This window comes from Diceros bicornis, chromosome 34 (assembly GCF_020826845.1).
Source record: "Diceros bicornis minor isolate mBicDic1 chromosome 34, mDicBic1.mat.cur, whole genome shotgun sequence".
NCBI classification, from domain to species: Eukaryota; Metazoa; Chordata; class Mammalia; order Perissodactyla; family Rhinocerotidae; genus Diceros; species Diceros bicornis.
The window spans coordinates 24656718-24678812 of record NC_080773.1 but is presented as its reverse complement, the minus strand read 5'-3'; the positions used below and the strand labels follow the sequence as shown (position 1 = coordinate 24678812).

Here is a 22095-nt window from a genome sequence, read left to right as displayed (position 1 = left end):
CAATGCTGAAAGAAATTTAAAAGAATACCTAAATAAATGGGAAGACATCCTGTGTTTATGAGTACGAAGACTTAATATTGTTAAGATATCAATACTACCCAAAGCAATCTACAGATTCAATGCAATTCCTATCGAAATTTCAACAGCCTTTTTTGTAGTTGGAAAAGCTGATCCTCAAATTCTTATGGAATTGCAGGAGGCCCTGAATAGCCAAAACAATCTTGAAAAAGAACAAAGTTGGAGCATTCACACTTTCCAATTTCAAAATTTGTTACAAAATCAAAACAGTGTGGTACTGGCATAAGGACAGACATATCAACCAATGGAATAGACTTGAGAGTCCAGAAATACACCCTTACATCTATGAGTGTTATGACTTGAATTATGTCCCCCCAAAAATGATATGTTCAAATCCTAACCCCTATGACCTCAGAATATGACCTTATTTGGAAACAGGGTCTTGACAAAGGTAATCAAGTTAAAATGAGGTCAATAGGGTTGGTCCCTAATTCAATATGACTGGTGTCCTTATAAAAAGGGGAAATTTGGGTAAAGACATGCACACAGGGAGAACACCAAGTGAAGACAAAGGCAGAGACTGCAATGATGCATCTGCAAGCCAAAGATTGCCAGTAACCCACTAGAAGCTAGGAGAGAGGCCTGGAACAGATTCTCCCTCACAGCCCTCAGAAGGACCAACCTTACCTTGATTTTGGACTTCTAGCTTCAGAACCACGAGACAATTAATTTCAGTAATTTAAAGCTACCCACGTTTTGGTAGTTAGTTAGGGAAGCCCTAGCAAACTAATACAATGGCCAATAGATTTTTAACAAGGGTGCCAAGTCCAATCAGTGGAGGTAAAACAGTCTCTTCAACAAATGGGCCTGGAACAACTGGAGTTCCACGTGCAAAAAGAATGAAGTTGGATCCCTACCTCATGCCATATACAAAAATAAAGTCAAAATGGACCAACAACCTGAATATAAGAGCTAAAACCATAAAATATAGGGTAAATCTTCATGACCTTGGTGATGGGTCTTTAGATATGACACCAAAAGTACAAGCAACAAAAGAAAAAATAGATAAATTGGACTTTATCAAAATTTAAAACTTTTGTGCATCAAAGAATATTATTAAGAAAAGAAAAAGACAACCAACAGAATGGGAGAAAATATTTGCAAATTATATATCTGATAGAAGTTTAATATCCAGAATACATAAAGAGCTGCCACAACTCAAAAACAAAAAGGCAAACAACCTAATTAAAAAATGGGCAAAGAACTTAAATAGACATTTCTCCAAAGAAGATGTACTAATGGGCAATAAGTACATGAAAAGATGCTCAACATCATTAGTCATTAGGGAAATACAAATCAAAACCACAATGAAATGCCAGTTCATACCCACTAGGATGGCTACAATTTTTTAAAAAGGAAAATAACAACTGTTGGCAAGGATGTGGAGGAATTGGAATCCTCGTATATTGCTAGTGGGAATGTAAAATGGTGCAGCTGTTGTAGCAAACAGTTTGGTGGTTCCTCAAAAAGCTAAACATAGAACTACCATATGACCCAGCATTCTATTTTAGAAATATACCCAAAAGAAATAAAAACAGAGACTCAGTCACATGAGCACCAATATTCATTGCAGCATTGTTTACAATAACCAAAAGATGGAAACAACCCAAGTTTCTATCAACATATGAATGGATAAACAAAATGTCTTAGATCAATACAATGAAATATTATTCAGCAATAAAAAGAAATGGAGTGCTGATAGATGCTAAAACATGGATGAACACTGAAAACACTATGCTAAGTCAAATAAACCAGACACAAAAGGACAAATGTTGCATGATTCTTCTTCTATGAAACATCTAGAATAGGCAAATTCATAGAGACAGAAAGTAGATTACAGGTAACCAGGGACTAGGGGAAGGAAAAATGGGGAGTTATTGACTGCTTAATGGATACACACTTTCTGTCTGGAGTGATGAAAATGTTTTGGAAATAGTGGTGACGGTTGCATAACAGTATGAATGTAATTAATGCCACTGAACTGTACACTTAAAAATGGCAAGAAGGGCAAATTTTATGTTATATGTATTTTGCCACAATAAAAAATTTTTTTAAATATTCAGCCTGGGCTCAGGGAGAGGACAAGAGTCCAAAGTTCAGGTCAAGAGCAGAGTCTGACTGGGTTTGGGGACAAGCCATAGTTAGACTTGAGGCAGAGTTCAGGGACTAAAGATAGAATTCATTATGCTGGGATCAAGAGTCATGCTGGGGTCAAAGGTCAAACTGGGATCAAAAGTCACGTTGGGGTCAAGGGCCATGCTGGGTGAGGTCAGATCAGAGAGTAGTTGAGCCTCACCTGAACATGGCGATGAGCAAATTGACCAGCAGGATGTTGGCCACGAGCAGGAAGATGACGAGGAGGAACAATACCAGCCAGTTGGCATAAACCCTGACGCAGGAACCCGCCTGGGCCCCCTCTGGGTGCACCTCCTCCGATGAGCAGTTGCCATTCTTCATGAGGGCCACTGTGAAGGGAGACAGAGATGGGGCCAGAGACAGAGACCTAAGGAAGACAGAAATCCAGAAGGGAGTGGGGGAGCAGAGACCCAGAGAGAGGGAGACAGAATCCCAGAGCGAGAAGGAGACAGAGACCCAAAGAGACAGAGGAGAAGTCAGAGACCCAGAGAGAGAGAGACAGAGACTTCCAGAGAGGAGCATAGAGATCCAGAGATGGGGGAAGAGAGGGGAGACTCAGAGGGAGGGTGTCAGTCCCTCTCATCCCTCCTTACCGTCCATGTCATCTTGGGGGATCTGCCCAAAGATCTGCAGGTAGGGCCGGTAGAAGACGCGGCGCAGTATACCTGGGAGGTCACGATCCCGGGGCCTAAGGAGCCCCTCCGTGGCCACCCCATAGGCAACCAGCCACACGCAGAGGAAGAAGAGGAAGAAGAAGACGTCCTTCATCTGTGGGAAAGGAAGATGAGACCAAGCCTGGCCTCGCCCTTCCCTCCCCTGGCTCCTCCCCTCCCATTTAGGGCCCCGCCCGTCTCCCCTCTGGCCCCACCCTTCCTACCTCTGGCCCCGCCCCTCCCATTTAGGGCCCCGCCCATCTCCCCTCTGGCCCCGCCCTTCCTACCTCTGGCCCCGCCCCTCCCACCTTGGGCCCCGCCCTCCCCTCCCTGGCCACGCCCTCTCCGGGCCCGCCCTCCTCACCATCTTGCTCACGATGACGATCTTGGGCCCCAGCTGTTTGTTGACGGTGAAGATATGCAGCAGCCGCAGCGTGAAGACCATGTAGTCGAGGCAGAGGACAGTGCGGCCCAGGTCATACAGGCCTGGGGTCAACCTGGGGTGTGGAGAGATGCAGCCGGGGTCACTCAAGGGTCACAGGGTGCAAAGGAAAACCCGAGGCTTCCCAAGCCCAGCCTTGAGGTGAGGCTGTGGCCTCCCCGGGCCGGAACTGGGAGCCTCCGATTCACCCGGGGTTTACTCAGATTTCATAGGGCCAAGCTGGGCTGCGCAGGGCGCTGGCACCCGTTACATAGTGGCTGCGTGAACGACGGCCTTAGCAAAAAGCTGGGAGGTCCCTGTAACAATCAAGTTGGAAAAACTACTGGAATATTTGTCCAACCTACAAAAGGCAAAATGTAGAGAGTTCCAGCAAACCAATAAGCAGAAGACAAACGACCTAACAGGAAAGCGGATAAAGAATAACACAGAATTCACAGAGTAAGGTCAAATGGCCAATAACGTCAGCAATCCCTATAGGGAAAATAAAACTTATATCCCTATTTTGCATCATCATGTACTTAAACTTTGGATGGATTAAAAACTCAGAGTGAAACGCAAAATACTAAAATCTTAGGAAGAAAATATAGAAGAATTTCTTCATGAGCTTGAGATAGGATAAGATGCCATATAAGAAAAAAATCTTATATACAAGACACAAAATCACAATAAACGAAAAGTGAATAATTTGACTACTTTGAAATATCAAACTTCTGTGAATCAAAAAATAACATAAATATGATGGACTGAGAAAGGCCAAAATTTCTGCCAAAAATGCATAGCCTCAATTTGAGGGAACACCAGACAAACCCAAATCGAGGCAAATTCTGTAAAATAACTGGCCTGGACTGTTCAAAAGTGTTATGGACATAAAAGCCAGAGAAAGACTGAAGAACTGTTCCAGATTAGAGAAGACTAAGGAGACATGACAACTAAAGGCAACATGGAATCCTGGACTGGCTCCTGAACCAGAAAAAAGACATCAGTGGGACAATTGGTGAAATTTGAATAAGATTTCCTGGATTTGATCATGTAAGATGTTAACATTTAGGGGATCTCGGTGAAAGGTGTTTGGGAATTCTTTGTACTGTTTTTGCAACATTTTTTATGTGTCTCGGGTTATTTCAAACTGAAAAGTCAAAGAATAAAAGAATGTTTAAGATAACATACAAAAGTGAAAAGACAACCAGCAGATTGTGAGAAGATATTTTCAACAAAACCACCAAGGATCAGGATCTTGAGAGTAAGGAGAGCACTTACCAATTTATGTATATAAAGAGATCAATGAAGAGATCAATCCACACAATAAAATAAAATTTTAAAAAACTGGGGCGAAGGATATAAAAAGACAATTGACATAAGTACACGTAGCCATTAGGTATGAAAGATGCTCAATTTAACTAGTAGTCGGGGATGCATAAATTAAAACAAGGAGAGGTCATTTTTACCCAACCAATTGCCAAAAAGGGTAAAGGTTAAATAGCTACAAAATTTTAGATTGAAAGTATTGTCAAGCATGTCCTCAAGGGGGCACTGTCTTACCCTGATGGTGGGCCTGTAAACGGATGAAGCTATTTTACAAGGAAATCTATCCACATGGACAATATATGTACCATTTGACCCACAAAGTTTACAACTGGGATGTAAAATTTTATTGCTTTGGAATAATAAAAAATTATAAACAATTGAAACGTCCATCCAGAAGGGGTTAGCAAATAAAATGATTCATCCATTCAGTTCTGGAGATCATTGGAAACTTCTCCCTTGTGAGCCAAGATCTTTGGATTTTTTTCCTGTGCAATAATTATTCCTTCATCTAGAAAACAGTGAGCTTGACAAAGTGTCTCATATATCACGCGTACTCCTAGAGCATGGTAGTACATGGCCTTGGCCCTTTCATCTCAAAAGATACTTTATACAAAATACAAGGATACACAGAAGCAGTGTTCTGCAAAACTCTCTTATCTTGCTGTTTGAAGAAATTATTCATGTCGGATTACTTTATAGCATTTCTAAGGGTACAGAGGAAGCATGCCTCTCAGTGTGTCCACTGAGAAAAGGCGCGGGGGGGGGGTCATTGCTGTCGACCAACCAGCTTATAAAAGGGGGTGTCGAGTTCCTTCATCCCTTGTAAATAGTCACTAGGTTGTGTCCACAGAGCTCTTTGCTCGCCTCAAAAGGAGCAGTGTCCTCACTGCTAGGACTCTACAAAGAAAAAGAAACTTTACCCGCAGAATACTGGACCCAGAGCAGCTAATATCTGATTATATCTTCCTGTTATCTTGAGTAGAAAGTGAAAGAGACTTTGTGGAAAACTTTTGACCTCATTTCTATCTCTTGAAGTTCAGAATTTTTGTCTCGCTGCCTTATGAAAAGCATTCATTCATTAAATTCTGATCTTTAGCCGACGACAGCTAAAACCCCTTCTTCTGGATTCCGATGCAGCATCTTCAAAGAATAAGGTATATTTGCAAATACCCATGTGGAAAGAATGTCAGGACATATTGTAGAGAAAACTAAGAAGTTGCAGAAGAATACATAAAATATAATGTTATTTGTGTATAAAAGAAGTATGTGTATCTGTCCATGTAAATGCATAGAGAAAGAACAGGCAGGATGTGCACCAAACTGTTGATGGAGGTAACTGCTGAGAAAGGGAAGATGCTTGAAATGATTGAGGAAAATCATTGGTTTCTGTTCTATGTCCTTCTTCATTTGTTTAAGCTTGTTCAATGAGGACATATTTCTGCATTTCTTTGGTTATAGACTGTATTTCAAAGATGTTTTAAGTTATGGGAGATGGGCTAGATGCAGCTTGAGGAGTTTATAATCTTGTATGAGGAGAGAGAGCACAAGCCATCCTCAGAGCACCATCTAGGGTGATCTAAGGACATTAGGGGACACAAAGGAAGGACCCAGAGTCTGAGAAGGATAAAGGAAGGCTTGCAGAGACAGAGACAGCAAAGCTGAGGCCTAAAAGAAGTCAGGAGTTGGCTTGGCCAAGGAGAGGAGGGAACAGTGTTTCAGGAAAGGGAACAGCATGTGCCAAGACCCAAAGACAAGACAGTTTTATACCCAAGGATGTTTTAACTTGCCCTTTGCCCTCTCTCTCGGCACCACACAGTATAATCTGGAAACTATGGAAGAAATGAACTAACATTATACAGCCCAGTCTGGGCAACAGAAAACATTTGAGGGTAATTCCTCAATATTTGTTTTTATAAATTAGCTAAGAAATAAGCAGAAACGGTCACGGTTTTTATGGACTAAAAAGCTGACAGAACATTCAAGCCTCTCTGACGAAATCTGAATCTGACATTTGACCCAAGAAAACTAGACATGAAAGAAACAAAAGCCACAAAGTAAAATTCACAAGCACAGACCCCAGATTTTGGCAAAATTCGATACAGACACAAACAGGAACATGAACCAAATATTTGTCATAAAACTTAACTCAATAATAACTAACCAAATTGAAATAATTTCAGAAACTGAAAATGAAAATGACTGAAGCTAGTTTAAGCGCCCTGCGTATAAAATCGCTGGCGGTGACTCACCGGCAGCCCACGCCCAGCAGGAAGCAGGTAAGGGCCAGCAGGTCGCACTGGTTCCAGGCGTCCGAGAGGTACAGCTGCAGCCGGCGGCGCAGCGGCGCGTGGCGGGGGCCCGGCCCGGAGCCCCCCGTGGCCAGGCCGCCCCAGCCGCTGCCCAGGCTCTGCCGGAACTCCTCGCAGAGCAGGGTGAAGGCCCAGAAGTAGAGCAGCAGCTCCGGCAGCCCGGGCGGCTCGGGCTGGAAGTCGATGAGCAGCACGCGGGCGAAGAGCAGCAGGAAGAACAGGTAGCTCACCACGTTGCCCACGAAGGCCGTCACCGGCGCCCCCCAGAACTGGGGCCAGCGGCGCAGGCGCGGGGGGCACCCCCCGCAGCAGCCCCCGTGGCCGGGCTGCTTCAGCACCTCCGAGGGCGTCTTCTCAGGGGGGTCTGCCGGCCTGGGGGAGAGAGGGAGAGGAGGGAGGAAGGCTCGACCTGACCTCTGAACCTGACCTTGACCATTATCAAGACCTCTAACCTTTCACATCTGACCTCCTCCATCTTTACCACTTCTGACCCCGCCTGACCTGAAACTTGAGTCTGATGTCTGCCATCTCCTTGACTTTTGACCCCTGTATCTGACCTCTGACCTCTGAAATCTCCTAGCATCAATCCTGCTGACCATCCACCTCTGACTTCTTCCTCTGCCCTTCTGGCCTCTAACCCCTGGGATGACCTCTGACTCTTGTTTGGCTTTTGACTCCAAGTCCCTCTTCTTTCACCTTCACAATCTCTGACTCTATGTCTGACCTTGGACCGTCTACCTGACCGCTCACCCTCAAATATGACCTCGGACCTCTCTCTTGCAGGACCTCGGCTCCCCAGGTTTGAGAACTCAGTCCCTGAATATTAACCTCTGACCCACAAATTCTGATATCAGATGATCCAGCCCAGTTTTCTCACATAACTCTTCCCTCCCCATGTCTGATCTCTGACCACGCAGCCATATTTGGCTTCTGAATTCTGACTGTCTTGGTCCACTCACACGGCTGAGCCTTCTCGCCTGAGTTCTGATCCTCTACCCCAGGTTCATCTTGACTCTTAATTCTGACCTCAAATCAGAAATGCCAACATGAGTAATACTAATAATAATAAACTCAAAAAGCTAACAGGAAAAAGAAACCGGCTTGAAGAGGCATCCTCTCTTTATAAACCAAGCAGAGGGCCGGCCCCGTGGCTTAGCGGTTAAGTGCGCGCTCTCTGATGCTGGCGACCCGGGTTCGGATTCTGGGCGCCCACTGACGCACTGCTTCTCCGGCCACATGGCCGCGTCCCACATACAGCAACTGGAAGGATGTGCAACTATGACATACAACTATCTACTGGGGCTTTGGGGGAAAAATAAATAAATAAATCTTAAAAAAAAACCAAGCAGAAAGATAAAAACCCAAAAGTGGAAACAACCCAAATGTCCATTAACTGATGAATGGATAAATCAAATGTTGTTCTATCCACACAATGGAATATTATTCAGCAATAAAAAGAAATGAAGCACTGATCCAGGCTACAATGTGGATAAATCTTGAAAATATGATGCTAAGTGAACAAAGGCAATCATAAAAGACCACACAGTTCATGCTTCCATTTATATAAAACGTCCAGAATAGGCAAATCCATAGAAAGTAGATCAGTGGTTGACTGAGGCTGGAGGGAAATGGGGGAAGGAGAGTGACTGTTAATGTGTACAAAGTTTCTTGTTGCAGCGATGAAAATGTTTTAAAATTAATTGTGGTGATGATTTCACAACTCTGTGAATATACTAAAAACCTTGTACACCTTAAATGGGTGAACTGAATGGTATGTGAATTATATCTCAGTTAAGCTGTTCTAAAGAAAATAAGTGGAAAGAATGGTTAAAGGTAAAGAGAGTGAGAAGTATTGGAGAAAGGGGGTCAGATGCAGAGAGACCAGCCCCCTAATGACGAGGAGTACAGTCCTGGGGTTTCCCATTTCACCCTCCGCAGGGTCCTAACAGCGAGAACGTGTGGTGGGTCAGAATACTTCCCAGCATCTGCCATCTTGACTCACCCACAGCCAGGCCACACACAGATTCCTGGGCCCATCCCCACGCCTCCCGGGGACAGGAGCCAGGGATCTGTCCTTTTATGGAGCTCTCCCTGGAGGTGGCTCTCCACAGTGACTAAGAGCACAGATTCAGGCATGAGACGATCTGGGTTCAAATCCCACCTCTACCACTTACCAACCACGTGTGATCTGAGGAGAGTGACTTAATGCCTCAGTTATTTCATCTGTAAAATGGGGATAATAATAGACCCTACTACATAGGATTGTTGAGAAAATTAAATGAACTTATTTTCAAAAGGATTTAGCACAATGGCTGCCCATTGTAAGTGTTCTATGTCATCGTCATCGTCGTCATCATATGGTGCAACAGTTGGGGAATCACTAGGCAAGGACACCATTATTGATCCCGACACTGGGGTCTTCCAGCCAACCTTTTCCAGTGGTCCAAATTTTTTTCTCAGTTTTCTGTCTTGACAAATATTTTGCATTCTTTGTGCATTGTCTCAGAAAAAAAAATATACATATATATACACATATATTTAAATTTGACATTTCACGAGGTATGTCGTGGGTTTTACAGACTTCTGGCAGTCTGATCATGTTCCTAACAGTTACCAGAAACATTTTTTCTTCTGGGATATTGGAGGGTGAGGTCCCTCCCTGTCCCCATTTATCTGGCTAAAGTAGAGGTGGAGGATGCAAAGATGGGTATAAATGTGGGCCTTTTCCTCTGTTTCTCTATTACTATAGATTTAGACCCTTATACCTACATACACACATACGAACACACCATTCAACAAAATAAATAGTAAATATATTAATAATAGCAGCAGTAATAATAATCCCCGTTAACTGAGCACTTACCATGTGGCGGGTACTACGATATGCATTTTATACACATTGTCTCCATTACTCCTCCCACCGCCCCATGAGGCATTGCAGTTCATTGTACGACTGTGCACTAAATATTCTGGTTCTCCTCCAGTGGGAGAATTAGGAGCTAAGGAATCACCAGATGACTTGGTTTTACCAATGAGATGTGGGCAAAAGTGACACCTGTCACTTCCACTGAAGAGCCAGTCCCTGGTTCGCCATGTCTCTTTTCCCTCCGCCATGAGACCAGCGGCATCTCAGCTAGAAGGTGCTTGCTTATCCCAAAGCAGAGACCACGTGGAGCAGAACCACGGCCAACCTACAGCTGGAGTGTGAGGGAGAACTAAACCTTTGCTGTTGCCAGCCATGGAGAGTTTGGGATATTTTGTTGTTGCAGCATTACCCACCCTAACCTGACTCACACAGGTGCAACCTTCTCTGTGCCTTCTTCTTCTTCTTTTTTTTTTTTTGTGAGGAAGATCAGCCCTGAGCTAACACCCATACTAATCCTCCTCTTTTTGCTGAGGAAAACCGGCTGCGAGCTAACATCCACTGCCAATCCTCCTCCTTTTTTCTTCCCCCAAAGCCCCAGTAGATAGTTGTATGTCATAGCTGCATGTCCTTCTAGTTGCTGTACGTGGGACGCGGCCTCAGCATGGCCGGAGAAGCAGTGCGTCAGTGTGCGCCCGGGATCCGAACCCGGGCCGCCAGTAGCGGAGTGCGCGCACTTAACTGCTAAGCCACGGGGCCGGCCCTGCGCCTTCTCTTTATAGAAAAGAAAGCTGAGGCCCATGGGTGAAGTCACTGCCAAAGTCTAAGTCAGGATTTGATCCCAGGTCTGCTTGCCTCAGAGCCGCGTCCTCCCGCACCTCCACTCTGCAGAATTATCAGAAGATTGATAAATATTTTACTTCATTTGTTTGGGCCTGATTTTGATAACACCTTCATGGGCACCATAGCATAGAGATTAAGAGCAAAAGCCCTGGAGTCAGAAAAAAAAAATAGGCAAAAGATCCCAAAATGAACCAAATCCATGCAGTTCCACTTGCGATACCGAGACGGAAGTACATGTAGCGTGAAGTGAGTTGATTTCCAGTGAGGAACTCCTTGGTGGCAGAACCAAAGCTTGAATTAAGCCTTGAGCTTGGCATTTGGGAAACTTCCTCAGTATCTTCAGTGGCTTCATGAAACCACTATCTCCTGAAGCCCCACTTCTCCCCTCCAGCCTTGCTCACAGTACCTGGTGCTCCTGGAGATGCCCAGGGTGCCCCACCTCACACGGTGCTGGTGCCTCACTCACCCAGCAGGCCCTTCCCCATTGATGGCTGTATCCATGTCAAACATCAGGTCCTTCTGTGTGGACTCCTCATCCGACTTCCTGGAATGGAGGGAAGCACAGAGGGAGAAATGGGAGGAGGGGAGAGTGGAAGAGGAATTCTCCAGAGAGACCCAAACTTCTTCACCCAGAGACATGGCAGGGAGACAGAGAGGTGCCCCCCGAGTGTCACTCCAAAGGGACCTTCCCCCAGAGCCATGGTCAGAGGGCAGAGGAACTGACCCTAGAGATACCGCAGAGAGCCCCCAAAAGCTCACCTCCCAGAACATGCCCCCAACTTGGGAAGGAACAGAGAGTAAATAAAGAGGGGAAGCACTGGACAGATTACGCAGAAAGGCGGCCAGAAGTGAGCAGGAAGGAGAAACTGAGCACCCCTCCTGCCAATCTGACTCCAAGGCACTGACCTGAAGTTGATGAGGTTGGTGTAGATGAGTGGGGGGCAAAAGAAGGCGAGAACCAGGGCCCAGATGGGCGTGGTGCTGTCCATCTCCCCCCACCACTTCTGTGTCAGCAGAGACTGTGGGATGTGGGGAGGATTAGGAGTCTGAATCTCCCCACAGCCCCTCCCCAAAGACCCCAGGCAAGGATTGGGCCACAGCTCCAGAGCCCAGAGCAAGCACTCAATGCAAGGACCATAACTATCAGGGGCGGATGAAGGTGGTCAAAGGCGAGGGCCACCTGTCCCAGGTTTTATCTAATAGAGTTAGACAGCTAACATTTATTAGCACAATATGCCAGATATTGGGCTAAGCACTTCACATAGATTAGCTCACTTAAGCCTCGCCACCCCCCAGGAGGACAGGTACTAGTATTTTCTCCCTTTTCACAGAGGGGGCACAGGATGGTTAAGGAAGGTGAACAAGCTGGAATCCATAAGTTTAACCACTTTCCAAAGCAAAGGACTCCGGGTAACTACTTGAAAAGGCCACCAAATCATTCCAACAAGTGAGGGTGGGACTTCCTGTTGGGTAGACAGAACTTCCTGCACAGAGGGCAGGACTCTCTGAGCCCCTGTCAAATTTAGATTAACGATACTGAGAAAGCTTTCAAAATGTCAGGATTGGGAGGATGGGAGAGACTGTGGGGACAAGTAGGGCTTCCCAAAGGACGGGATTTCCTATAGGAAGGGCGGGATTTCCTAAACCAGAGTTTGTCTTTGTCCAGAACACGATGTAATTGTCCAGTGAGGTCATTCTACATGTTGACACCTAGAACTGGGACCTCTTCAGGAAGTGGGAAGGACTTCCTGTGTGAGAGGCAGGACTTCCTACTAAGGTCACCAGGAATTCTTGTATCTGGACTAGAACTTTTTAGGAAGGTTGGCTTTCCTGTGGCAGGGAGTGGGGCTTCTTATGGGAAGAGCAGGCTTTCTGGGAGAGGGCTGAGGCTTTGTAGAGGAGGGGTGGTCTCTGGGGGAAAGGCTGATCAAGACCATGGGCTGCCCACAATGGCAAGGGCTTATCCTCCATACTTCCCAGAGTCCAGTTGGGAACTCTTTGGGATGTTGGGGTCTCAGAGGCTCACCTGTATCCCATCCTGGGCAAAGAAGGCACGGGCGTCAGCCTGCATGGCAAGCTGGAAGCAAGTGGCATCCCCCCAGAGCGGGCAGCGTCGGAGGAGCAGGCGAGCGGCCCGTTCCTCGCTACTGCGGTAGCACTCGCCAAAGAGGTCTAGGGGCAGAGGATTTATGTGAGACGGAGGGAAAGGAGTGGGAAGACAGGATGAGGGGAGAAATGAGGAGATTGAAGGGGGGAGCAGGGTCATGAAAGGAGGAGTGGGGAGATGCACAACCCCCTTCATGCAGCTCCCTGTCCCTGCCCCCAGGCACCCCTGCCCCACGCACCAACACCCAGCCCCTCAAACTTGGCCGCCAGTTCCTTCCTCCGTGCTGCCTCCTCAGCCTCAGTCTCCAGGCGCGCCAGCATTCGGAGCAACAAACAGGCCCCAAGAGCTGAGGCCACAGCATTGGAGCCCTGGAGAAACAGAGAGGGGTCATGGATAGGGTCAGAGCTTGGAGCGAGGTTCACAGAGGGATGAAGTAGGGGGGAAGCCTGTGATCAAGGGAAGGGACGGAGCCAGATGTCAGAAATTAACCAAAGTCATCAGAGGCCAAGGATAAAGTAATGTTTGTAGATGGATCTGGAAGAAACTGGACATCAGGTGAAAATGTCAGAAGTCAGGTGGTTCAGAGATCAGGGGCTAGGCTGGAGCTAGAATGACATCAGAGGTGACAGACAGGTCAAAAAGCAATTGGAGATGTTGCCTAAAATGGCGGAGTGGAGAACTTCAAAACTCCGTCCCTCCACAAAAGCAACAAACAGGCTGGCAAGAGCTGTCAGAATCAACTTTTTGAGAATTCTGGAATCTAATATAAAACTTACAACAAACAGGAGACTGCTTAATGAGAAATGCTAAATTTCAGTAAAAGAGAGCTGTGATATTTTAACTAACCTGCTTACCGTTGCCAACTCCCCAGCTCAGTGGCGGCCTTAGAGGCAACAGCCCACATTCCTGGTGGAGGTTGTTGGTACCAGAGAGAGCAATTCAGATCTTACTCTTAAGTAATTGTGGTTGTGTCTATGGACCTAGCTGGTGGCTCCTTGAAGGAACAGCTCAAGGGCTTGCCTTTGTTTCAGTGGTCTTGGAGCTTCCCAGAGCAGAAGTGGCTTCCCAGGTGGTCTTTGAAAGCATTTAAAGGCAAATGAATTAGCCTTAGCTGCCTGAGGCAAAAGAATAACAGTTGAGGCAAGCAACAGATAGACTGAATGGCTTAGGAGGGAAGTGGCTGGGGCAGGAGATACTTTGGGGAATAAGGGGTTTGAAAATCTCCTCGTGTAGCAGGGAATCTGGAAGACTACATGCATGACCAAGATTGGAAAGGACTAGAGAAAACCCTAAGCTTTCACCTCTGGCTGCCTTTTAGGCTCAAAGAACTTAGATTCCCACTAGGTTCTTTATAGATAACATCTCTGTCTTACGTCACCATAGTATCAGGTGTTTAACTTGTTTTTCCGGGAACTGAGAGTGGACTCCTTGTCCAGTTCAGGCCAGTTGAGACCACCGACCCATCAACTGGGCCTGCACTAATGTCCGAAAGGTCACCCTTTGACATCACAGAGGCTGAAAACTCCACCCCCAGATCATGCTAATGCCACCACTTTGTGAGTATGCGTCCTATGAAGAGCCACAAAGCTTGACTATGCTTGTGCAGATCATCAATTCTCTCACTTCTCCTTACTTCCAATCATCTATCCCCACACTCCAGACCACCCTGCCCCTCTATCCCATAAATATCCCTAATCCGCATATTCAGGAAGACGGATTTGAGACTTGTTCTCCCATCTCACTTGGCTGCCTTGTGAATAAACCCTTTCTCTGCTGCAAAGCTTGTCATCCCCATGATTGGCATACTGTGTGGCAGGCAAAACGAGCCTGGTGTGGTAACAGACTTCAGCGGTCACACATGACAAAGAATACAGACTTTACAAAAATAGCTTAGAAAAGTCACTAAACAAACAAACAACAGTAACCAGCAACAACAAATCCTAGAGGGAGGGGCTAAGCTGATTTCCAGATTTGCCACATTATAATATTCAAAATGTTCAGCTTTCAACAAAAAATTATCAAGCATGCAAAGAATCAAGAAAGTATGGCCCACTCACTTATTAAGAAATTAATAGAAACTATTCCTGAGGAATAGCAGACACTGGATTTACTAGACAAAGACTTGAAATCATCTATGCAGAAATAGAAGTACAATGATGTACACCTGAAATTTTTACAATGTTATAAACCAATGTTACTGCAATAAACAAAAAATTAAAAAAAAAAAATGGAGGGAGAGGGATAACGTAGGCTGTTGTAGATTAAACGAAATGTAAGAGACATAAAAAAAAAAAAAAAGACTTGAAATCAACTGTCTTAAATGTGTTCAAAAAGCTAAAGGAGGGCCGGCCCCGTGGCTTAGCGGTTAGGTGTGTGCGCTCTGCTGCTGGCGGCCCGGGTTCGGATCCCGGGCACGCACCGACGCACCGCTTCTCCGGCCATGCTGAGGCCGCGTCCCACATACAGCAACTAGAGGATGTGCGATTATGACATACAACTATCTACTGGGGCTTTGGGGAAAAAAATAAATAAAATTATTAAAAAAAAAAAGCTAAAGGAAATCATGGACAAAGAACTAAAGGAAGCCAGGCAAATAATGTCTCACCAAATAGAGGATATGAATAAAGAGATAGAAATTATAAAAAGGAAACAAATAGAGATTCTGGAGCTGAAAAGTGCAACAACAGAAATGAAAAATTCATTAGAAGGGCTCAACAGCAGCTTTGAGGAGGCAGAATAAAGAACTTGTGAACTTGAAGATAGGTCAGTTGAGATTATCCAGTTTGAAGTGCAGAAAGAAAAAAGAATCAAGAAAAATAAACAGATGCTAAGAGACCTGTGTGACACCAATGCATACCAATATATGCATAATGGGAGTCCCAAAAGAAGAGGACAGACAGAAAGGAACAGAAAGAATATGTGAAGACACAATGGACTAAAACTTCCCAAACCTGATGAAAGACATGAATCTATACAGCCAAGAAGATCAAGGAACTCCAAGTAGGAAAAATTTAAAGAGATCCACATTGAGAAACTTTATAATCAAATTGTTGAGAGCCAAAAACAAAGAGAGAATCTTGAAATCAGTGAGAGAAGTGACTCATCACACACAAGGAATGTCATTAAGATTAACATATATAATATTCATCACACACAAGGAATGTCATTAAGATTAACATATATAATATAACGATGTACACCTGAAATTTATATAATGTTATAAACCAATGTTACCTCAAGAAAAAAATAAATTAAAGAAAGATAAACATGTAGGATTAAATAATTATAATATATATAATAATCATAAAACTATAAAACTCTTAGAAGAAAACATAGGGATAAAACTTTATGACCTTGGATTTGGCAATGGTTACTGAGATATGACACCAAAAGCCCAAGCAACCAAAGAAAAAATAGACAAATTGGACTTCACCAAAACATAAAACTTTTGTGCATCAAAAGACACTATCAACAGAGTGAAAAGACAACCCACAGAAAGGGAGAAAATATTTGCAAATCATCTATCTGATAAGAGATTAATATCCAGAACATATAAAGAACTCTTAGAATTCAACAACAAGAAAGATAAACAAGCCAATTAAAAAATAGGCAAAGAACTTGAACAGACATTTCTCCAAAGGTATATAGATCTTAGGCCAATAAGCATGTGAAAAGATACTCAACATCACTAATCATTAAGGAAATGCAAATCAAAACCACAGTGACATGCCACTTCACACCCATTAGGATGGCAATTATCAAAAAAAAAAACAACAAAAAACAGAAAATAACAAGTGTTGGTGAAGATGTGGAGAAACTGAAACACTTGTGCATTGCTGGTGGAAATGTAAAATGGTACAGCCACTGTAGAAAACAGTATGGTGATTCCTCAAAAAATTAAATCTAGAATTACCGTATGGTCAAGCAATTCCACTGCTAGATGTGTACTCAAAACAATTGAGAGCAGAGACTCAAACAGATATTTGTACACCAATGTTCATAGCAGTATTATTCACAATAGCAAATGGGTCAAAACAATCCATGTGTCCATCAACAGATGAATGGATAAACAAAATGTAGTATATCCATACAATGGGATATTATTCAACCTTAAAAAGGAAGGATATTCTGACACACGCTACAATATGGGCAAGACTCGAAAACATTACACTAAGTGGAGTCAGCCAGACATAAAAGGACAAATATTTGCAGCCAGACACAAAAGGACAAATATTGTATGATCCCACTTACATGAGGTACCTAGATTCATGGAGTTAGAAAGTACATTGGTGTTGCCAGGGGCTGGGGGAATGGGGAGTTATTGATTAATGGGTACAGAGTTTCAGTTTAGGATGATGAAAAAGTTCTGGAGATGGTGATGGTGATGGTTGCACAACAACGTGAATGTACTTAATGCCAGTGAACTGTACACTTGAAAATGGTTAAAATGGTAAATTGTACGTTATCTGTATTTTATCACAATACAAAAAATTAATAACAAACGTTGTTGAGGATGTGGACAAAATGGAATTTTTGTCCCCATAGATTGCTGGTGAGAATGTAAAATGGTGCAGCCACTGTGGAAAACAGTCTGGCAGCTCCTCAAAAAGTTAAATATAGGGCCGGCCCCGTGGCTTAGCGGTTGAGTGCGCACTCTCCACTACTGGCGGCCTGGGTTCGGATCCTGGGCACGCACTGGAGCGCCGCTGCTCTGGCCATGCTGGGGCCGTGTCCCACATACAGCAACTGGAAGGATGTGCAATTATGACGTACATCTATCTACTGGGGCTTTGGGGGAAAAAAAAAAAAGGAGGAGGATTGGCAATAGATGTTAGCTCAGAGCCGGTCTTCCTCAGCAAAAAGAGGAGGATTAGCATGGTTGTTAGCTCAGGGCTGATCTTCCTCACACACACACAAAAAAAGTTAAATATAGAGTCAATATATGACCCAGCACTTCCATTTCTAGGTATATACCCAAAAGAGCTGAAAACAGGTATCCGAACAAAGACTTGTACACAAATATTCATAGCAGCATTAGTCACAATAGCCAAAAGGCAGAAACAACCCAAATGTCCATCAGTGGATGAAGGGATCAACAAAATGTGGTCTATCTACACAATGGAATAGTCACCAACAAAATGGAATGAAGCACTAACACAGGCTACAACATGGATGAGCCACGAAAGTTCATCCATGCTAAGTGAAAGAAGTCAGGTGCAAAAGATCACATATTATATGATTCCATTTATATAAAATATTCAGAATAAGTAAATCCATAGAGACAGAAAGCTCATCAGTGGTTGCCAGGGGCTGGAGGGAGGAGGGAATGGGGAGTGACTGCTTAATGGGTACCAGATTTCCTTTTGGGGTGATGAAAATATTCTGGAGCTAGACAGAGATGGTGGCTGCACAACATTGTGAGTGTACAAAAGGCTCCTGAATTGTACAATTTTAAATGGTTTAAATGGTGAATTTTATCTCAACGAAAAAGAATCTATATTTAACCCATGACCTGATGGGCTGAAAACAACCCAAGGCTGAAGAAGTCCTGTCAAGATATTCCTATGGCATAAAAATAGGCTCTATCTCAGATCCTATTTGAATCCCATGACTCTTTTCTTTCTTTCTTTCTTTCTTTTTTAACCTCTCAAACTTTTCCAGTGTGTCCCAACACCTCCATCCCATGTGCTTCAGTCCAGCCCCTCATCATGGCTGCCTGGAAGACCCCAGCTTTACTTTCTTACCTGGCATCTTTGCCTCTAGTTTTGTTGCCATCTATGTTGCAACTACAGCAATGTATCTAAATTATGAGTGTAACTATGCTTAAATGACTCCCCATCAGTTACAGGGTAACGTCTAACTTCCTGATACAGGCAAACGTTTCCATAGAACGAGATTGATTTATATGGATGAACAAGGGAAAATGCCCAATAGATATCGTTAACAGAAAAGGCAAGTTACAAGAAAAGCATGATATGGGGGGAAAAAAAAAGGAAGAAGCAGAAGTTGGAGTCAAGTATCAGCAATGGAGGATGGGGTGGGGGCCGGGATGACGTCAGAAGTCAGAGAATCATATAGCGGGGGCAACGGAGTTCTGTAGAAATAAACGACAGGGATGTAGGTGAGAGTAGAATCAGAGATCAAGTCAGCACTCACCATCTCCCAGAAGTACACCGCCATCTGAGCCCTGTTCAGTAGCAGAGCCCAGAGGAGCAGGTCACTCCAGGGCGCCTGCCCGGGGACAGTGCTCAGCGTGAATTCTGGCGTGGCAGAGTCCAGAAGCAGGCCAGTCTGCAGGCAAGGGAGGCGTGGTGAGGATTGGCTCCGCCCCAGACCCTGCCTGGCCACGCCCCAACCATAGGCCCCACCCCTCGCTATCTGGCCACGCCCCCAACTGACATAGCCACGCCCCCGGGTCCCTCTGCGCCTCCCCAACCCAGCCTCGCCTGGTGCTTACGCTCTCCCGGTAGCCATGGCCTGGGTAGAGATCCTCGGCGCCTCCAGTGTGGTACTTTGGCGCGCACGTCTCCCCCAGCAGCATCCGCAGCACCCGCCCCACGTTAGGGGGTTGGGGCTCCCCAGGAGATTTAAGCGCGGAGGTTTTGGTGCTCCCGCCGTGGGAGTGGGACGCCTGGTCCAGAAGGCTGCGGATGAGCGAGTTGGGCGGCGCCGCGCTGTAGAGCTGGGCCACGCGCATCGGAGTCAGGAAGTGGCCCAGGCTGAGGCCATGGGAGATGAGCAAGCGCACGAACTCCGGCTGGTCGTTCAGGAGGGCGTCCATGAGGGAGGCCTCCAGGTGGAAGGACTGGCGGGGCGGGATGAATATGGGAAGAGATGAGCAGAGACAGACAGAAGGCCAGCTGAGGTCAGAGGTTAAGGGCAAGAGATGAGGAAACAGAGCTATAAGTGATGATGAATGGATGGAGGGAGGGAGGGAGGGATGGATGGATGGATGGATGGATGTGGAGAGAGGGAATAAGATGGGCACAGATGGACAATCAGAGATGGATGGACAATTAAGAGAAGGCTGCACAGGCCATAATGGAAGACAGGGCCAAATGTCAGGGAAGGAAGAGAGTTCATCCTCCTGTCAAGATCCCCAACCCCAGGCCCCGACCCCTCACCCTCCATTGGATGTCCCCCCGGAAGAGTTCACTCTGGGCAATGTCCACGCGGTTCCAAGCCACAGCCAAACGCAACTCGTCCAGGTAAGCTGAGGCCTCAGAGCTCCCACAGGCTGAAAGGGTGAGAGGGAGAGGGGGCAAGAAATCAGGGGGAGGGTGGGAACGTCTGATGAATGTCTGTTTTCCTTCTATTTGGGATGCCTGACATTTAAATACCATATCAAGGAGGTGTTGTTGGGCAGAGTCTGGGGTCTTTAAGAAGTCAGGCCGTTATAAGCATAAGGTCACTTGAGGGAGCAGAGGGCAGGCTAGTGGTTTAGAGCCCCCAAGAAGAAGGAAAAGGAATCATTTATTCATTTAACATTTATTGAGGTAGGTTATGGACCAGGCAGTGGGAGGGATGGAGAGAGAAACTGGATACAGTTCTGCTCTGAAGGAGCTCGTTCCAGAAAAATACGTCCCAGAACCACATAACTACCCACAGAGTGACTGGTGCCCTCGGAGGTGAGCATAGGATGTGATTAGGGACCAGGTGAGGTGACAATCACAGAGGTATGGACTGATCCAAAGGAGGCTCCTAGAAGATGGCTGTTGAAAGACTGGTAGGATTGAAGGTATGCATCCAGGGTGAGAAAAAAAACCTTCAAGGCAACAGAAGCAGCCTGAGCAAAGGCCAGGGGGCAGGAAAATAGGGTATGACTGCAAATGTGAGTCACTCTGATTTCCTAAAACTTGGGGGTATTTGTGAGAAGAGAGAGCTGACAGTAGCGGAAAATGAGGTTGGAAAAGATCCAAACGTTAGAGAGATTCCAGAAGACCCTGGAGGTCGTTAAAAAGAGCAGGGAAGAACAAGAGGCCTCTAAAACTTTGATCCAACAATTTAATGGATCCAAACATGTGCAGTCTACAAGGACCTGAAGAGTCTGAAGTATCCAGTGATTCCCAGGAGAAGTAAAGCAAAGTCTAGACACGCCTGGGTCTCAGAACACTTGTGCTGTGGAGTTACTTTTTCCTTCTGTCTCCACTTGCTCCATGTCTATTTTCAAAGCCAAGGAGGGACTTTCTTCTCATTTTCGTTGTTCCAAAAATTGGTATTGCAGAACTAGGTGATCTAGTGGAGTGGAGACGAGCAATGAGCTCTGAGGCAGGTAGACCTGGGTTCCAATCTCAGCTCCGCTGATACCAACTGAATGACTTCAGGCAAGCCACTGAACCTGGGGAGCCTCAGTTTCCTCATCTATAAAATGGGAATGATAATGGTACCCACTTTGTAGCACTGTTATCAGTAATAACTGCAGGAAGAAGTTCCAAACCGGGAGGAATTTGTAGCTTGACGAACGTAACCTCTAGGGTTGACAGTTGAGGAAACAGAGGCCCAGAAAGAGGTCGTAACATGCCTCGGACCACACAACCTTATATTTCTTTTCAAAACCCAGAAGCAAATTCAGAGTGGGATTTCTGTGAATCTCCCCTACTTGCCTCACAGTTTCAAGAGAAGGGAAAAAATGACTTATAACATCTTGCTTTATATTCTGCCTTAACATGTCATCATCTATCACCTTGACCTCCCCCAGGTCCTTCATGCTCACCGTGTCCCATACTGAGCTCAGCATCCTTCCCCCAAACCAGTCTTCCCCCATCTCAGGGATGGCCCCTTTGTCCGCTCAGTCAATGAGGCAGACCCCCAGTTGCTGTCATTGTCCCTTCCTCCCTTCACGTCCCACAGCTCCTCAGTCCCCAAGCCCCATCTCTCCAGCCCCCTGACTCTCTATGCCTAGCCCCTTACTGTCCCCATGGCCCCAGCTTCATCCTCTCCCACCACCATCACTGCAGTCTCTTCCTTTTCCTCACAGTCTCTCTTCTCCTCTCTAGTCTCCCCAAGCCTGATCCCAGAGCATCCTTCTCTACACAGAACTGACCCTGGCCCTCCCATGCCTCTCAGGACAACATCTCAGTTGAGGTCCTGGGTGGTCTGACCCTGCCCACCTCACTGGCCTCATCTCCAACATTCCCTTCAGGCCGTATGCTTCAAGCCATCCATGTGGGCCTCTTACCTCTCCCCCAAACATGCCCCATGCAGTGGATGTGAGAGTCAGACAGACCTGCATTAAAAGCCTGATCCCTGTTATCTTGTGTGACCTTGGGCAAGTGACTTTCCCCCTCTTTGAGCCACAGTTTCTTCATCTGCAAAATGGAGGAGACAATCCTTGCAGGCGGGAATGGCGAATCAGGGCA

At 45.6% G+C, this 22095-nt stretch overlaps 1 protein-coding gene across 4 annotated transcripts in view; it reads right to left on the bottom strand.

Moving 5' to 3' along the window:
• Positions 1-22095, bottom strand: part of TRPM4 (transient receptor potential cation channel subfamily M member 4) — a 39559-nt gene that overhangs the window by 3868 nt on the left and 13596 nt on the right. For 3 of the 4 annotated variants that reach the window (XM_058529780.1, XM_058529781.1, XM_058529782.1), the window contains 11 exons: positions 19861-19973; positions 19194-19541; positions 18893-19027; positions 12975-13104; positions 12656-12801; positions 11536-11648; positions 11096-11173; positions 6864-7295; positions 3232-3364; positions 2808-2982; positions 2375-2543 (listed from right to left, as the gene is read on the bottom strand). In XM_058529780.1, the coding sequence (XP_058385763.1) occupies positions 2375-2543; positions 2808-2982; positions 3232-3364; positions 6864-7295; positions 11096-11173; positions 11536-11648; positions 12656-12801; positions 12975-13104; positions 18893-19027; positions 19194-19541; positions 19861-19973 (1972 nt within the window). The remainder of the gene's footprint in view (positions 1-2374; positions 2544-2807; positions 2983-3231; positions 3365-6863; positions 7296-11095; positions 11174-11535; positions 11649-12655; positions 12802-12974; positions 13105-18892; positions 19028-19193; positions 19542-19860; positions 19974-22095) is intronic. The other variant, XM_058529783.1, reaches the window with a different exon arrangement.